Source organism: Staurois parvus, unplaced genomic scaffold (assembly GCF_062004578.1).
Source record: "Staurois parvus isolate SC_StPar_1 unplaced genomic scaffold, SC_StPar_1.0 ptg000159l, whole genome shotgun sequence".
NCBI classification, from domain to species: Eukaryota; Metazoa; Chordata; class Amphibia; order Anura; family Ranidae; genus Staurois; species Staurois parvus.
In genome coordinates this window covers 1,188,237-1,205,882 of record NW_028317955.1, presented here as the reverse complement: position 1 = coordinate 1,205,882, position 17,646 = coordinate 1,188,237, and the positions used below count along the sequence as shown (strand labels likewise).

The following is a 17,646-nucleotide window of genomic DNA, read 5'->3' as shown; positions in this document are numbered from 1 at the left end:
ACCTGAGAAACCACCGACCGATCCCAGCACTGGGCATAGAGATAAGTAAAGGAAAGATGGCCTCCACTCATTTCTGTGCCCTTGGAGGACCAGAACAATGTCAATTCCTTTTCCTGCACCTTGTAAACAAGGCCTTTTTTTTTTTTTTTTTTTTTTTAAGTACTAGATCAATACTTTTTTTGATCTAATGTTTTACGTTGCAGAGAAGAGATGTGGGGTCTTATTGACACCATATCTCTCCATAAAGAGGACCTGTCACCAATTATTTCAGGACCTGTCACTAATTATTTCTATCACAAGGGATGCATGTAAAGTGATTTTTAATTTTTTTTTTTTTTTTTTTTTTAAAGGGACAGTGGGAAAAAAAAAAAAAAAGTTTATCATGCTCTCACGTAGTTGTGAATACATACGTAGGCCATGCTCACATATGTAAACAGTGTTCAAACCACGCATGTGAGGTATCGCCACAAACATCACAGCAAGTGCAGTAATTGTAGCACTAGACCTTCACTCTACCTTTACACTGGTAACCTGTAGAATGTTTTAAAGCGTCACTCATGGGGATTTTTAAGTACTGTAGTTTGACGCCATTCCACGAGGGTGAGCAATTCTAAAGCATGACATGTTGGGTATCTATTTACTATTACTATTTACATCATCTTTCATATTTTACCAAAAAAATGGGGTATATTCTGTTTGGTTTTTTTTTGTTTTGTATCTTGTATCATAAAGTGTATTTTTTCCAAGAAAATTGCGTTTGAAAAATAAATAAATTTTTAAAAACTGTCCAGTTTGGTTTCGGTTTTGGCACCAGAATGTTCATTTTGGTGCGGCAACTACTGCAAAAGTGACTGCAGAGATCCATCTCATTCTTCACGGCACTGAGATAGAGCTCTGCAGCCACTTTCGCAGCAGTTGTTTGAGGAGAGAGAGCTGGTAGAGTTGCTTCACCTGTGTACATCTCTAGATTGAGAATCTTGCTCAGGTAAGCACAGAAGGTTTTTTAGAATGCATGAAGTTAAAAAACCTTCAGCCTTTACAACCATTTTAATTTCAACTAAGGTTCACTGTTAACGTCAACTTTAAAATTAATGTTTTCTTTGTACAAAAATTACTTCCCTGATCCCCTTCCCTTTATTTAAAGAATCTCAAAGCAACACTTGCCCTCTCCATACTCTAGAGCTACACTCCAAGCACTGGCCACCACTGGCCCAACATCATTTAACCTACTTATATGAGCCCAGAGCAGGCACCCTGGGATTATCGGAGACTCATTCAGGGAACATTGTTGATGTAAATAGTGATATCTGTATATTTGAGAACTATACATTCCTGCCATAGAAAAATAGAGGAAGGGTGCCTAGGCACGTCACATGACTGATCTAAAGACACCGTTAAAATAAGGTTTGTACCCTGAACAGAAGCACCCCTATAAATTTCTTTTTTGTGTTAAAGTGCTGGTGCTGCCCAATCTGGAATTTGGCTTTAAAAATGTAAGAAAGTGATTAGATTGGAGACAGTGTGGGGTAAAAATGTCAAGCAAATGTGATTTTACTGGCTCCATCCGCATGATTTGGCCAACTACCCAGTAATGGTTTGGCCAACAAGTCTTTATTGGCTGTATCCACCAGTTACATGATTTGTAAATGTCAAGCTGGCCAGACAAAATGATTTTTATAACCTGGTAAATGTGCAATTCTAGCTGCTCAGACCGTTAATGTTTGCTGCAAGTGATGCAATGTAAACAATCCGTTTTTATGTACTTTCTTTGAATGATGCAACGGAATAGACAGTCCTGTGTAGATATTTCAGGTATATGTACCTTGGTGACACTGACTTTTGTATATGGCAGAATACTCTGGATTGTTAATGGTTGTGTTGGATCTTTATGGAGTGGTATGTATTTTGGTACCTGGACCAATGGAAAAAAATGTTTCCTATAGTAGTCTATTGGAGTTGTCATTCATTGAGATTTCTTTTTTGGTTCACTTTTCTATTTTGACTGAGAAGTGATTACCTGATGGCTCTTTGGGCTTGTAAACATCATTGCATTCAAAGGTATTAAAGAAAAATTAATATTTCAATGAACCTAGTTTACACTATTGCAGCACTTTCAGTAGCGCTTAAAGTGTTACTAAACCCACAACAGTAAAATCAGTCTGTATATGCAGTAAAGCATGCTTGTTATACTCACTGTGGAACCTAAGGGGTTAATCCTCTGCATTTTGTAAAAACACTATTTGATTCTGACTTATCTGATCCTCCCCTTCTTCCAGTGTCCCCCTCTTATCAGTCACTCTGCACATGCTCAGTTTGGTGTGTATGGTGGGAGAGGTTTTTTTCTTGGGAGAGTGTATGTGATCAGCACAGGGACAATCCACACTGTCCAGACAGAGGTCAGGGGTTCTGCATCCTACTAGAGCAAAATGAAAACTCCTCCTACAGGCTTTAACATGTGTTCGGCTGGACACTGATAGAAGTCACAAGACTGCTCAAACGGCTGATGAGAAAAGATATTAAGCAGTTTATATTTACTAAACTAATTGCCCTTCTATGTTCTTTGTACTGTGGTAGACCAGGTATAGTGAATGCAGGGTCCTGGGTTTAGTAACAGCATTCTGCCTTTTTGCGCACATGTATATAATGTATGTAAATAATGCCAAAAATGCTGCACAAGTTCATTATTAACACATGCAAATGTGTGATGTTAACATGCAGCTTCACTTATAAAGAGAAATGAACGGAAACCAAGGCTAGATTTTCAGGGTAGGCCTGTTGCCAAAATCCAGATTGAAATTTTGAGTTGTCATTGAACATTAAAAATATTTCAGTTTCAAACATTCAACCAAAATTACATTTATACACATGACTAGTATAGAGTGGAACTAAAACAATATTTTATTTATTTTAATTGTTAAGTGCAGGACACAGGAGAAGTATTAATTGACCCTAGGTTAAAGGCTCGTACCTTAACCACTTGCCTACCAGGCACTTATACCCCCTTCCTTACCAGGCCAATTTTCAGCTTTCAGCGCTGCCGCATTTTGATTGACAATTGCGCGGTCATGCAACATTGTACCCATATGAAATTTTGATCATTTTTTTCTCACAAATAGAGCTTTCTTTTGGTGGTATTTAATCGCCACTGGGCACTTTACTTTTTGCGCTATAAATTAAAAAAAGTGCAAAAAATTTGAAAAAAAAAAAGTTTATTTGTTTCTTTTATAAAATTTTTCAAACAGGTATTTTTTCTCCTTCACTGATTTGCGTTGATGAGGCGGCACTGATAGGCGGCACTGATGGGCACTGATAGGCAGCACTAAAGGGCACTGATAGGCAGTACTAATGAGGTGGCACGGATAGGCGGCACTGATAGACAGCACTAATTAGGGGTCACGGATAGGCGGCACTGATATGCAGCACTGATAGGCGGCACTGATAGGTGACACTGATGATGGGTACTGATAGACTGCACTGACTGGCATCACTTCTGGGCACTGACTGGCGGCACTGACTGGCACAACCCCTGGGCACTGACTGGTGGCACTGACTGGCAGCACTGGTGGGCAGCACTGGTGGGTGGCACTGGTGGGCAGCACTGGTGGGTGGCACTGGTGGGCACAGGTGGGTGGCACAGGTGGGTGGGCACAGGTGGGTGGCACTGCTGGGCACATGTAGGTGGCACTTCTAGGCACAGGTAGGTGGCACTGCAGAGTGGCACAGGTGGGGGCACTGCTGGGCACAGGTGGGGGCACTGCTGGGAACGGGTGGGCGGGGCTAGTGGGCGCACTGCTGCGCGGAACTTGCGGGTGTCACTGCTGGGCACCGATCATCAGGGCACTGATCATCAGTGCCCTGATGATCGGTGCCGATCCCCGCTCTGACAACTGCCGGTTCTCGGCAGTACTTTCCTCACGATCTGACAGCGTGAGGAAAGTGCAGCCGAGAACCGGCACTTGCCTTTCCCTGTGATCAGCGTGTCATTGGACACCGCTGATCACGTGGTAAAAGGCCGGTGGGATCGGCCTTTCACCACATCACGTGATCAGCTGTGTCCGTAGGACACAGCGATCACGGAGATCGCCGGGTGCGCGCCCCCTGGGGCGCGCAGGAGAGCGCGTTCTGGGAGGACGTCATATGACGTCCACTCAGAACTGGCCGGCCGCGGTGAAGCCGTCATTCGGCTATGCGCGGTCGGCAAGAGGTTAACCACCTCCCGCCCGCCATATAGTAATATAATGGATACAAGGTGGTTCTCTCGTTCTGGGAGGACGTCATATGACGTCCTCCCATTCTAACCGCGCATGCGCAGCTCCCGGATCACCAATCCATGGAAAGAGCTGAAGATGTCGGCTCCGTCATGTTATCAGCTGTGTCCAATCACAGCTGATCCCATGTAAACAGGGAAATGCCGGTTATCGGCATTTCTTTCCCAACGAGCTGTCGCGCTGACAGCTCGTGAGGAGAGTCGGTAATCGGCATTCCTCGGAGGGGACATGTACACTGATCATCAGAGCACTGATGATCTCTGTAGCCCCAGCAGCGCCACCTGTCAGTGTCCATCAGTGCCAGCTCTCAGTGCTCATCCATGCCACATAGTGCCCATCTGAGCTGCCTTTCAGTGTCACCTATCAGTGTGCATCAGTGCCGCCTATCAGTGTGCGTCAGTGCCGCCTATCAGTACTGCCTAACTGCCAGTCAGTGCCACCTATCAGTGCCATATATGAGTGCTGCCTTTCAGTGCCCATCAGTGATGCCTGTCAATGCCCATCAGTGCAGCCTATCAGTGCCCATCACTGCAGTCTCATTAGCGCACATCAGTGAAGGAGAAAAATCACTTATTTACAACATTTTATAGCAAAGACTTTTTTTTTTTTTTTTAATTTTCAGTGGTTTTTGGTTTAAGAAAAAATAAAAAAAACCCCAGAGGTGATTAAATACCACCAAAATAAAGCTCTATCTGTCACAAAAAAAATTTCATATGGGTGCAGTGTTGCATGACCGCGCAATTGTCATTCAAAGTGTGACAGTGCCGAAAGCTGGAAATTGGCCTGGGCAGGAAGGGGGTATAAGGGCCCTGTAGGCTAGTGGTTAAAGTGGTTGTAAATCTCAGACATGAAATATGATCAAATCATATCCCTCTATAATGTGTACATGCCTCTATCCAAAGCAAGTGTCATTTCTGTCTGCTGCTTCCTTCGTCTGCTCACATCATGAGTCACTTCTGACAAGTTTTCCTGACACCAAGAGAAAAATTGTATAGGGACCTCCATCAGATTGACAGCCTCAGCTCTGTTTCTGTGAGCTGTGTGGAGGGGGCTGTCTCTTCCCTTCAATAAGCTCTCACAACTCTCCTCACTGAGCTCTGCAGAGTCTAACTTCAACTCTCCACTCCCTTTTTTTCTGAACTTTCAGACAAGCTTTATAAATTCAGCACTTTGAGCTATTGTAGAGAAAAGAAGACTGCAAACGGGTACAACATATGTAGGAGGATTTGTTTTATCTTTGTGTACCACCTGAGGCCCATCACTTCACTTGGTGTATATCTAAGGGTTTAGAACCACTTTAAGGTGTATGGACACTGACAGGCTTTCGAGGACGCGTTCATTGGGTGCCTCCCCTATAACCCTACCCCACTTCGTGAATTTTCAGTTTTGTACTAATGTCTGAAGGTGATGGACCTATTGTACATGCAGAAAACACTCTTGGCTTAAGTGGTTGTAAAGGCTGAAGGTTTTTTTTACCTTCATGCATTCTTTGGTCTCTTCCCAACAGGTCAGACCTGCAGTCTAGGGGCTCTCTATTCCATCCTACTTCTCAGTTTCTGGCTTTAATGGCACCACTTTCGAAGCCAAGGTCTTAAAAGATAGAGTGATCTTAAGTTTATTTCAAGGTGTAGCTTGCATTAAGCCCCCCATAGCAGCACCCCATGTTTCTTTGGAATCTTAATTAGGTTTTCTCTGCTCTGTAGAAGCACCCTTTGAACACTTCAGGGGTATTCCCTTAGATGACCTCCCATGCAAGGTAACTTTTTTGATTTGCTATCACATCTGTCAGACATTTCTGAGTTGGCGGCTCTCTATTGTAAGGAGTCATTCCTCATACTTCACAAAGACAATGTTGTTTTATGCTCAAAACTATTCTTTCTTCTCAAGTTCCCAAGGTGGTATCAGTCTTCCACCTCAATGAGGACATAGTCCTACCATCCTTATGCCCTGCTCCAAAAGCATTCAGTGGAAATCTCTTCATTTCCTGGGCATAGCGTTACTAGAGTCTACCTCAAATCTACAGCTTTGATCTGGCTTATGGATTGTCTAGGCTCAGATCACACTGCAGCAACCCCAAAGTTGCGATTTTTGAGATTTAACATTGCAGCGTATAATACTCAAGTCATAGAAAAGTCGTGCAGGACCCTTTTTTCACAGGTCACATTGATTAAGATGGCACCAATTGAAATGAATGCTGTCCCCAGATCTCAGGAGGAAAACTGCTGCCAATTCTACCATCAGGAGATAAGAACTCTGATTGCCAGTTCCTTTTGCCTAGTTGTTGCCCACCCTTCTCATTCATTGCATAGGGATGTCTCCGGGTTTATGAATACTTTGCATGTGTCCTGTATTGTATGATTTAAGATGAAAGGAATTTTAACTGGCCTTTAAATTCCATATCTTGGTGTATAGTACAGGACGTAGGTCACTTCCCATCCATTACTCTGTATTTCTTACTACAAAACTAAGGCTTCACATAGTGGCATGGGGTTATAGGGAGGTACCCAGTGAGCGTGTCCAGCCTCAGAAAGATACGAGCCTATAACCCAGGGTCTATGAATACTTTGCCTGTGTCCTGTCCGTTAATCCAAGATGTGGAATTTGCTGGCAAGTCTAAATTCCACTTGTATTTATTTTGTGAAGAGTGTGCTATTCTGCTTTGGGAGATTCACCCTCTTTTTGTCCTTGTGACTATTTAGGAAAATTACAAATTTCCAGTACATTACAGGCATCTGAAAGCTGTGGAACATTATACAGGTGTAATTTTGGGGTCAGTCTTCGGGTGGGGGGTAAGGGAGTCCCCCGTCTCTCTCACCCCTCCTTTTTCCAGTCTATATACCCTGATGGGGTTGTTGGCTGGCCACTCTGCTGTAGTAAATTAGGGGGCGAAGATTACTTGCCTTGCCCTAGATGCTGACAACCCACGCTAAAAAAACTGGCTCCTAACTTTTTTAGCTGGCTCCTAGATTCAAACCAAATTTGTCCATCCCTACATTAGGTAGTCTAGAGGCGTTTATTAAGCTCAGCATTTAGAGGCAGAAAAAAAACGTCTATTTTGCATTTTTAAGAGTTCTTTTCTCGCAGAAAAAAATGCTAGTGTAATGTACAGTGCTGAGCGAACTATTGGCGCTTTATAAATACTGTATAATAATAATAATAGTGCAAAAACCGCTCAAAATTGGCATGTTTTTCCCTGCCTAAAGTACTGGCGTTTTTTTAAGCTAGTGTGCATGGAGCCTTAACGTATATAGCTGGCTCACAGGTTTGAAAATGGAGGTCCCTAAGGTTGCTGCACATAGCGCCACATTTCTTTCTGGTAGTCCTAAAAGGAAACATTGACCCACAGGGCAGGCGATTGGGGATTTTCCTGCTCTTTAATATTGAGCATGAATTCTGATGGTATCCGCACCACCCAGTTAGTGCGATGCAGAATGCAAGCTAGATCATGCAAGGAGGTTTAGGCTTCATGTATCTCCTAGATTGTGAGCTCTAACGAGCTGGGCCCTCTGTTTCCTCTTCTACCAAACTGTACTGTAACATCTACCTTCATTATGTAAAGCGCTGAACAAACTGTTGGCACTATATAAATCCTGTATAATAATAACAATGTACACTGGAAGCACCTAAACTTGAGTTTAGTAACTTTTGGCATTTTTTTTTCTAAAAGCTCCTAAAGTCAATTCTTAAAAGCCTATCTGACCATGTATATACATGGCCTTAGATATTGGCACTGGAGAGAAAAGGAAGATTTTATAGTCCAGATTATTATAAGGGAGTAGTCTGTATTGTACAGTAAAAAGATATGGTGTAATCAGCAACATCAGGAGGCAGCACCCTTAGAGTAAAGCTGGACTCTGTACATGGAGGAGAAAAGAAGAGAGGGGTGCCAGACTAAGTGCAGTATTAGAAGGTAGTTTAATTGAACAAAATAACTGGGTAACTCATTAGATAGTGGATAAAAGGCATGTGCCTCAGAGTAGACGTCGTCCTGGTAGAGATCCCGGAGGCTGATGGAGAGGGTGGATGAACATCTAGGGGCCAAGGCTGCTAGGAGAGCCAGGTCTACTGATTCACACTGTTTGCGTCCAGCGGCTGTGGCTGTGATGGAAACCAAGCTGGAATGCAGATGGCTGCCGGGCGAATGTGACTTCACCATGGGAGTGTAGTGCCGCAAGAAGGGGGTGGTAACGCGTTTCGAAGCATCGGCTTCTTCGTCAGATCTCTATATACATGGGCTTAAGAGCTGCTGCCTTTAGGTGAGGTTAAACCTCCCTCTCCTGAATGTGGAAGAATAGCGTTCAGGATAGGAACATTTTGACCGGCAGCCACGGGAGAACAAGGCAAAAACGCATGTAAACCCGGTACTGTGTTTACACCCATTTTAGCTGCGGTCTGGGTAGGCTATTGTACCTTGTTGCTACTCGAATAAATACATGTAATTGAAAATATTTGAAGACTTCTTCAATAGTAAAGGCATGTAAAATGAAGGCAGCTTAGAACATTTTTTTTTTTTCAATTGTATAAACTTTGTGCTGTTACATTGGAAATCTTCACTCTCCACCCCTTGCTTATTTAACACACAGATTTTACTGGTGTTGTAATGATCTGTGTGGTGGCAACGGGCCAGACTTGCTTTCCACCTCCAGGACATAACTGTTACCCGGACAATCTGGTACAACTGGTTATGTCCCAAGTAACGGTGATCAATGCAAATAGATTTGTGGAAACAGTCTTTTCAAAAATAGATCTGTATATCACACACACAACACCCAGTCAGGAGCAGTTTGCTCTTTATGTTCTGTGGTTCATCAGCCGTTTCCTCACTCTAGTTCTCTTTTCATTATACCAGCTTGCTGCCCAGCACTGCATATCAGATCTTCTATAATGAGCTGTATTTCTATAATGAGCCCTTTCTCTGGCAAGGTTTACCATCTGGTTATAAGTCCACACATTGCTTCTTGGTAGTCTGACACTCTGGTAAAGGCATACAATGTATCCACTCTTATATAAACACAACGTTTATGCAATCATCAATAAGTATTAAAGAGGGACAGGCTGCCTGTAGACTAGATTTCATGTGACTAGCCTGTAATAGTTTTAGAGCTTTTCATAAAAGCATGTAAACCAGGGTGGATAAAAATCAATGATTTTTTTTTTTAAAAATCAAAAAAATCGGATTTTTTTAATTTAAATTGGATTTTTTTTATTTAAATCGGATTTTTCTGATTTAAATCGGATTTTTTTTAATAAAATGCTTTTTGAGGAAAATATATTACCATCCAAAGGTTATTCCATCATGAAATAAAGATTCGTTTTTTAATTATGTAGAATAAGGCTGTATATGTTTATTTTTTTTGGTAAATAAATTCCATGAATCCATTCACAATGTCATGCTCTTCCAGAGGTTTTTGTAAGATTATTGGGCAGTTTCTCTGCCTACAAGATATTATCACAGATGTTCGGTTTACTTTGCAGTTCTCAAAACTGAATTTGACTCAGTGGAGATCACATGCCTCTTCTTCACAGCAAAAATGTTATAACATGAACAGAGTTAAGAAAAAGACCTTCATCCTAACTTCTACAAACCTCTGAATACAGAATCAACCCCTTCAGTGCTAAGTTTCAAGAAGTTCAGTGAATAGAAACAATATTTTTCTGATTGTTTGGAGTGGAATAGATCTGCACAAGAAGAAAGTGAAACTAAGTGTGAGGAGGAAGGGGCTGACAGTCGAAGTTTCTTAAAATATATATATTTTGTTTAGCCAAATTAGTTACCAAACATGGATGTTTAAGCAAATCACATATGCTGGAATGTTATTGTTTGTTGAATAAATCTATTTAAATTGTTATTATTAAGGTAATGATTATTTTTCTCCTTCCTAAGTACAACAGAAAGTTGTCCAAATATGAATGATTAACCTATTAAACTGGGGATAAAAAAACTAATATGAAAAGTTGTTATTCTAAAAATCTTCATCTACTTGTATATTAAAGTTATACCAGCAAGAATTAGTCTTTATGTAGAAAACTAGAATTTAAATCAAGCCTTACTGACTAGTGATTTAAATCAAATCCACCCTGATGTAAACAGAGTAATTAAACCGTGGAAAGAACTTTTTTCATGAAAAAAATGTTCATTGAATTCTGGATAGATTGAGGAAGGATTAGAGCTCCTGTCAGTTTTCTGCTGCATACTGTGGCTCCATTAGATGTTTTTTCAGTTATTTTATCCTGGTGATTGGTTTCACCAGACAGGAAATTAAGGAAAATCTGCCTCAGGGATACAGACGGCAATACCCATCTGACAACGCACAAGAAAAAGCGGTTTTAGTTTTGTCTAGGATGCACCTGAAAATTTCCCCTTACTTCTGATTTGGTATAGCCATTGTCACCAGGACAGTAAGTGAGGGGAAATCTTTGAAGGCCCCTTCACACCTAAAGTCTAGTACACACAGGCCAAATGTCAATAGAAACCTTCCGCCATTCGACCCGTGTGTATGGCAGCCGCTCCAACAGAAGCCGGCCAAACAAAGGGGCATGACCAGGGGCGCACTGACCATTTGGAAACTTGGGCACTGCCTCAGGGCCCGGGGTCAGTAGGGGGCCCCATGAGATGCCCCTGGTACCTTTTTCATAGGCTTTTTTGAGTTTGGGCAAGGACACAGGGGCCCCATGATCCCCTATTGGCCGGGGGCCCCGTGAGTTGTCAGTGCGCCCCTGGGCATGACCGACAAAGGTCTGCAGATCGCAGATCGGCTCCCAATCAGCACACTCAGCCAATGACCATAGTGTTCGCTGTCCCCCCTATTAGAACACAATGATCGCTGTACTAACAGCAGATAGTACAGCGGCTCCTCCTGAGCAGTCATGTTGGGATTTTTTCATTCAGCCCGCTGGGTTTAACCCAAAAAAACTAGTAGTGTGTACAGGCTTAACAGAACATTTAACACATGTTGCATGCGTTTGTACATTGCAGTGAAGTTAATTTTCAATGGCACCATGGTAGCACAATACTGTGTTTTGTTTCGGGAAGGAGAGAACACTGCATGGCGGCATGTTGGGTAAAAGAGGGGCAGGAGTAAGGAGAGTAGGGAGGGCTAAAGGGGAAGGGGGATTTGGAGAAGGATCGGCATCGTTCCCTCATGGCTTGTCCAGCTCATCCTGCAGTGCTATGATAGTGTTTCACACTTTCCTAATGACTTTAATGTTTAATATTTGGGAAATCCAGCTGCTTGAAGTTGAATTCCAGTTCTACTGACCCTTTTAACGAGTTCTTTTTGTCCAAGTTAGCCCTAACAAACTATTTTCTATACTAACAGGTGAGCCCGCTGGGCGTGCCATATAATCTGTACGTAGCTTTAGCCTTGTGTTTCGGCAGTGAGACGAGAGCTTCTTACCTTCCACCCGGAACAAAATATAACAGAATTATCTGAATGAATACAAAGCTGTATGTGATTGGCTAAGGAAGAGATCATACCTAATCTGCCGTCCTCTCCACCTCAGCCAATCGGAGGAAGCTTTGTATTCATTCAGAGAATACAAATCTGCATTTTGCTGAGTGCCGTTCAGCCTGACTCTGTTCCGGTATGAGACAAGTTCTCTTCTCGCTGCCGGAACAGAAGTCCATTTACTGTATACATTTTATACAACGCTCTCAGCAGGCAAAGCTGTTCACACATGACTTTATTTCTAACTCTTGCCAAACGCCCCTATAGCAATTGACAGGCGTTGGGCGTTTGGAAAGCGGTTTTAACATTTCTCAAACCCCCTGTAATTTTTTAGAGGCGGGTGATAGGCGTTTGCCAAACGTTAAAACCGCACCACAAATGCCTATAATGAAGTTAAATGGTATAAACGCTCCGCAAAGGCCTCGCAAACGCTTGCCAGGCGTTTGAGGAGCAGCACCGTAGACTTGAATGGGAGACTTCAACTCCTCCTGACTGGACATGAGGCGTCGGTTTTGCCGCGAAGCTAACGCTCCAGTGTGAACAGCACTGTGTGCTGCCATGTGCAGAATTTTCATAGGTGTTTGAGAAGCGTTAAAAACACTTCCCAAACGCCTGCTGACAAAGCTAGTGTGAACGTAGCCTTAATGTAGAAAATATTTTTTGTGCCAGCTTGGAGTTAGGGTGTTTAACTGCATGTAGTACAGAGGGCTATGTAAGCTGCAGACCCACTAACCTAGCAGCCCCTTTAGGGCAGCTTGGTTTTTAGTCTTGGCTGCTTTTCCAGCGTTTCCAGGTCTTAGCCAAGCAGCAGCAAGAGGGCTTGATGGAGCTGAAGGTTATGTATAATTTATATGTAATTTGCTTTATTAAATAAAAATAAGTCGGTTTAGATTTAATTTGCATTTGTGCATTATGGCATGTGATAGTGGCGTGTAAGGCTACGTTCACACTAGCGTTGTGTGCAGGCGGCAGAGGGGCGCTTGGGAAGCGTTTTTACCGCTTCCCAAATGCCTCGGACAATTCTGCACATTGTAGCACATAGTGCTGTTCTAACGGGAGCGTTAGCGTCGCGGCAAAACGGGCGCCTCTGGTCGAGTCAGGAGGCGTTGAAGCCTCCTATTCTAGTCTATGGAGCCGCTCCGCAACCGCCGGCTGGGCTTTTGCGGAGCGGTAACACCATTTAAACTTCATTATAGACGTTTGTGGGGAGTTTTTAACGCTCGGCAAACGCCTAGCAACCGCCGCTAAACTGCGCACGCGGCACGTTAAAAAACCACTCCGCACACGCCGGACCAACGCTTGCCAATTGCTATAGGGGCGTTTGGCAAGCGTTGGTAAAACAGTCAAGTGTGAACGAGCCTTAAAAGGCAAGTAACGTGCAGCCATTGCTCCCTAGGAGCCCTTGAGGCATGTTGATTCATCAGTTTCATGAAGGTCTGCAGCCTCCTGTCATATGGCTGCAGTGGCGAGACTAAAGCTGGCCATACATTATACAATATTCTTGAGATTTTTGGTTTAGATTTACCAAAAACCATATAATAGGAGGTCAAACCCAAACAACACTTTCAGTTGTATCCAATTAGGCTGGCTCTTGCACTACATAGCTGAAGGTAAATCTAAAGGAAATTGGGCAGAAATTGGACACAAAATTGTATAGTGTATAGCCAGCCTTAAGCTGGCCATACATTATACAATTTTTTTATTCAATTTCCTTTAGACTTACCTTCAACTATGTAGTGCGAGGGCCAGCCTGTTTGCATACACATTGAAAGTGTTTGGTTTGACCTCATATTATATGGTTTTGGTAAATGTAAAGGAATATTGTATAATGTATGACCAGCCCTAAACCATGGGTCAATCAGGGCTTGTATTTCCATAGGCTTGTATTTGGGGCCCTTTAGATGGTTACAGTGGAAGTGAATAGATGAAGCATAAAAAGACAGAATCTTTGTAATAGAGGAGAAGAAAGATGTCCAGCAATGAATACCTAGGCAGGTATGTCCGTTTATGAGGAACTCTTGTCAATCCCTATTTTGGTTCATAATGCCAGTGAAACGCCTGAACATGCTATTGACTGTGTGAAATCTGTTTTGATTGCCTCGTTTGGAGAATGACAGGCATACAAACAGATCCGTGATATAAAGGTGTCCTGCGTTTTTTGGTGGGGGTTGTGTGACCAGATCCTATGTGTAGCGGGTGATGCTTCCACCACCCTAGCTGAGTCAAGCGGGCGATTTTTATTCCATTCCGCTCCGTCACTCAGCCCTATCTCTATTGATCTGACATTCTGTTTATCTGATGCTGCACTCAGTACTGCTTCGCCAGGGAAAAACACACAAAACAAGCGCCGTGCATCAGCATTTTCATTGTGCCCTTACTGAGCCTCCCTTCACATGGTAACATCCCCCTTTCAAAGCGAACACAAACTTTTATTGCACCCCTTGTGCCTCTTCCCAGTCCATTCTGTCTGTCTTGTCCAATGCTGGGTTCATTGAGGACTCTGCTTGTCGTCTCTCCCTCGTAGTGTTTGTTCTCTGGGGCTTTGTGCTATGTTTCCCCTGTCCTGCTCTGTGTAGTGTCTTCATCTGTTCTCTGAGCTTGCCTGGGCGGAGCTGAGCTCTGTCTTGCTTGTGTTTATTCCAGGGGGGCAAATTAGACAGACCATGGCTTCATTTAAACTTGATTTCCTGCCTGAGATGATGGTGGATCATTGCTCTCTGAATTCCAGTCCTGTGTAAGTGTCATTTTTGAGTCGTCTCCCTCTAGATTCGAGAGGTATCTCTGCTTTAAGTTTTTTTTTTTTTTGCCTTTTTATGGAATCCTCGTCACTTTTGTCATTTGGTTCAAGTGTGACTTCACTTTTTTTTTTCATTTTAAGCAGCTAATTCACCTCCACCTGTCTCTGGGGTCATAGGTATGCGTGTCTGGTGCTCTGATTACATGCAGCTGTCTGATGTTGTAGCGGAGGTGGCCATTTTCCTGATAGTTGCTGATTTTCACGTTCTTGTGTGTGCTGTATTCGTCCCACATACATTACACCAAGTTAACTCTTATTGTGGAGCTTTTGTTAACTCTCTGTGCACCGTTAACTCATGAAGAACATTTAACTTTTCACTCCTGGTGTTTGTGTGTCTGACGTTTGAAGCTGCCAATTGCCTTTTGTTGTAGATCCAAGAAGATGAACGGCACCATGGACCATCCAGACCACCCGGATCCCGATTCAATCAAGATGTTTGTGGGACAGATCCCTCGCAGCTGGTCAGAAAAAGAACTGAGGGAACTATTTGAACAGTATGGCGCCGTCTATGAAATTAACGTTTTGAGAGACAGAAGCCAGAATCCTCCACAGAGTAAAGGTAAGCCAAAGTCCTAGTACATGTCATGATGATTTCTGGCCTTCCTGTTGGCAGTGAGGTTGAGCTCATGTCATTCTGTTGTGGATTACTTTACATGTTCCCGGAGTGTAGCGATAGAGGCAGATAAGTAACGTCCATTCTTAAAGTAGGGATCTAAGCAAGCTGCTAACTATATGGATAAATCCATATATGCACATATGTAAGCCAGGGCTTGACAAATTCCAGGCACCTGATCTGTGTGGCGACTAGAAATTGCATCCTGGTACCTGGGCTATTGTCGGCCCATTTGCTGTTGTCTGAATCAGTGGCGTAGTGTAGGGGGGAGCAGCTGATACCATCACCCCGGGCACAATATTTAGAGGGGGCTGACAAGTTCAAGGCGCAACAGCTGCAGCCCTCAAAGAGTTAAATCCCTCCCCTGCCGTGGTAGGCTGGGAGTGCAGAGCGCTGGGCTGCCATTGGCTGGAAGTTTCAGCTAGGCAGGTTCTTATGCCGGACCGCACGTGCCACCATTGGCTGAAAGTTTCTGTGTGGGGGTTCTTATGCTGGACAGCATGCTATGCACGGAGGCGACAGAATTTCATTGATTGGAGCCGAATGCCTGTGGAGAATTATTACATAGCGAAGACACTTCATGCTTAGCCCTATCTCTGCTTATTTCTGTGGGGTGGGTTAGGGCCTCCTTGTTGAATGCGCACACCTGATCGATGCCCAGGTGCATGGGGGGGGGGGGGGGGGGTGCCCACGATCATGTCTGTGTTGGGGGTTCAATGGCAATTTGGCCGCTGGTGACACCTCTCCACCCCCCTTTATCACCCTCACCCCCCCCCCTCCTTCTGTGGCAGAGCTGTGCTGCCCTCACAACTGGATAGACATAGAAACAAGTCCTTTGGCTGGTAAAACAGCTTAAATCAGGGCTTGAAGATTTTGCTTTGAATCTAGGAGGCAGCTAAAAAAGTTAGAAGCCAGTTTTTTTTAAGTGTAGTGTGGGTTGTCTGCTCCCAAAGCAAGGCAAATAACTTGCATCCCCTAACCCTAACTTAGTTACAGCAGAGCAGCCAACCCATAACCCCACCGTTATGTCAGAGTTATAGGCTGGCTGCTCTGCTGTAACTAAGTTAGGGGGTACAAGTTACTTGCCTTGCCCTGGGTGCAGACAACCCACACTACACTTAAAAAAAACTGGCTTCTAACTTTTTTAGCTGCCTCCTAGATTCAAAGCAAATTCTTCAAGCCCTGATGTCAGCTGTTTTACCAGCCAAAGGACTTGTTTCTATGTCCATCCAGTTGTAAGGCTAGCACAGCTCTGCCACACAGCACAGCCCTGTCTGGCAGGGCAGAAGACATGATTCTTCTCTGCTACTGCTCAGTAGCACAGTTTTTATCCTCCCAAAAAGCCCCCCCAGCCTGTGATTAGACATTGAGGGGAGAAGCAGCACACTGAGCTCATCTCTTTTGCTGCTCATGTTCCTTATTAGCATGTAAGCAATGTAGTACAACTAATTCGCTCATTACGCTGCTTCTCCCTCTCCAGTCTGAGATATGTTGTACAGTGGATTGCAAGAGGCTTATGCAAAGTCATATTCAGGTACTTGTGTTGTGTGCATAAATAAAAATACATTTTAAGGATGAATTAATGAAGGCTGCATTCATTTCTTTTTTTATATATATCTGCCTCCAATTCCGGCCATAGACGATTCGAAAAACAAAATTTATGTCAATCGTCGAATAGTTCGTTTTCCGTATCTGCTTTCATGCCACAATTGAAAGTGCCTAATCCAACCTGCTGTTTGTTTAGTTTTTTTTAGAAAATCAAAACAATTGATGGCAGAATTGTATGAGCTATTTTCATTGTTTAATTGACAGAACTTTCCTTTTTCAACTCTTCTATGGCCAGCTTAATTCCTGGTAGTGTCTTCTCTGTGAAAACCTTTGTAAAGCCAACATTCTCATTAGCCAAGTACTTTGTTCCTAGTGCACTATATGAATCAAAGTAGTAGTTGATGCAGCAGCAGTTATGGTGCAGACCAGTTGAAATGTGTAAGGAATCTGTGCCTTGTATTTAAAAGGACAGCGCAGACGTAAGAGTAACACATCTCACTGACCTCCCGCGGTCCTTTCCCACGATACATCCTGGAGTTCTCCTTTTAAAGTAAATGTATCCAAATCTTTTCTCTTTTTTGGGGGGGGGGGGGCCAAGTAGAAAAATATTGGAACCCATGCTAATTTTTTTTATTGTGGTCTGTCCCTGCTAGTTCGATTCATCCTCTATGTTCTGGGGACCATTGCCAACACTTGAGCTGTAGCCAGAATGATGGATGAGAATAGATCTTGCAATGGATACACCTATTGTGGTCACAGCAGCTCCTTTCACTTTTGTTTTCTTGTACAAGTTTTCTTTTTAAGTCCCTGCTAAGCGAATATTTAAGTTTTGGATAGGAATTGATAGGTTGAATCCGCTATCTGCTTCCTATTCTAATGGATACTCTGTAGGTACACAGTAGCATGTAGTAGGATTCTTAGAAGGATGTTTGTAATCGCAGTCACTGTAGTTTTCTATGTGAAGTTTCCAGT

At 43.2% G+C, this 17,646-nt stretch overlaps 1 protein-coding gene across 13 annotated transcripts in view; it reads left to right on the top strand.

Annotated features, from left to right (window-relative positions):
* CELF1 (CUGBP Elav-like family member 1) overlaps positions 1-17,646 on the top strand; it is a 69,740-nt gene that overhangs the window by 18,975 nt on the left and 33,119 nt on the right. For 10 of the 13 annotated variants that reach the window (XM_089675807.1, XM_089675809.1, XM_089675806.1 and 7 more), the window contains exons 3-4: positions 14,360-14,450; positions 14,885-15,072. In XM_089675807.1, the coding sequence (XP_089531933.1) occupies positions 14,380-14,450; positions 14,885-15,072 (259 nt within the window). In that variant the 5' untranslated portion in view covers positions 14,360-14,379. The remainder of the gene's footprint in view (positions 1-14,359; positions 14,451-14,884; positions 15,073-17,646) is intronic. The other 3 variants (XM_089675817.1, XM_089675815.1, XM_089675816.1) reach the window with 1 other exon arrangement.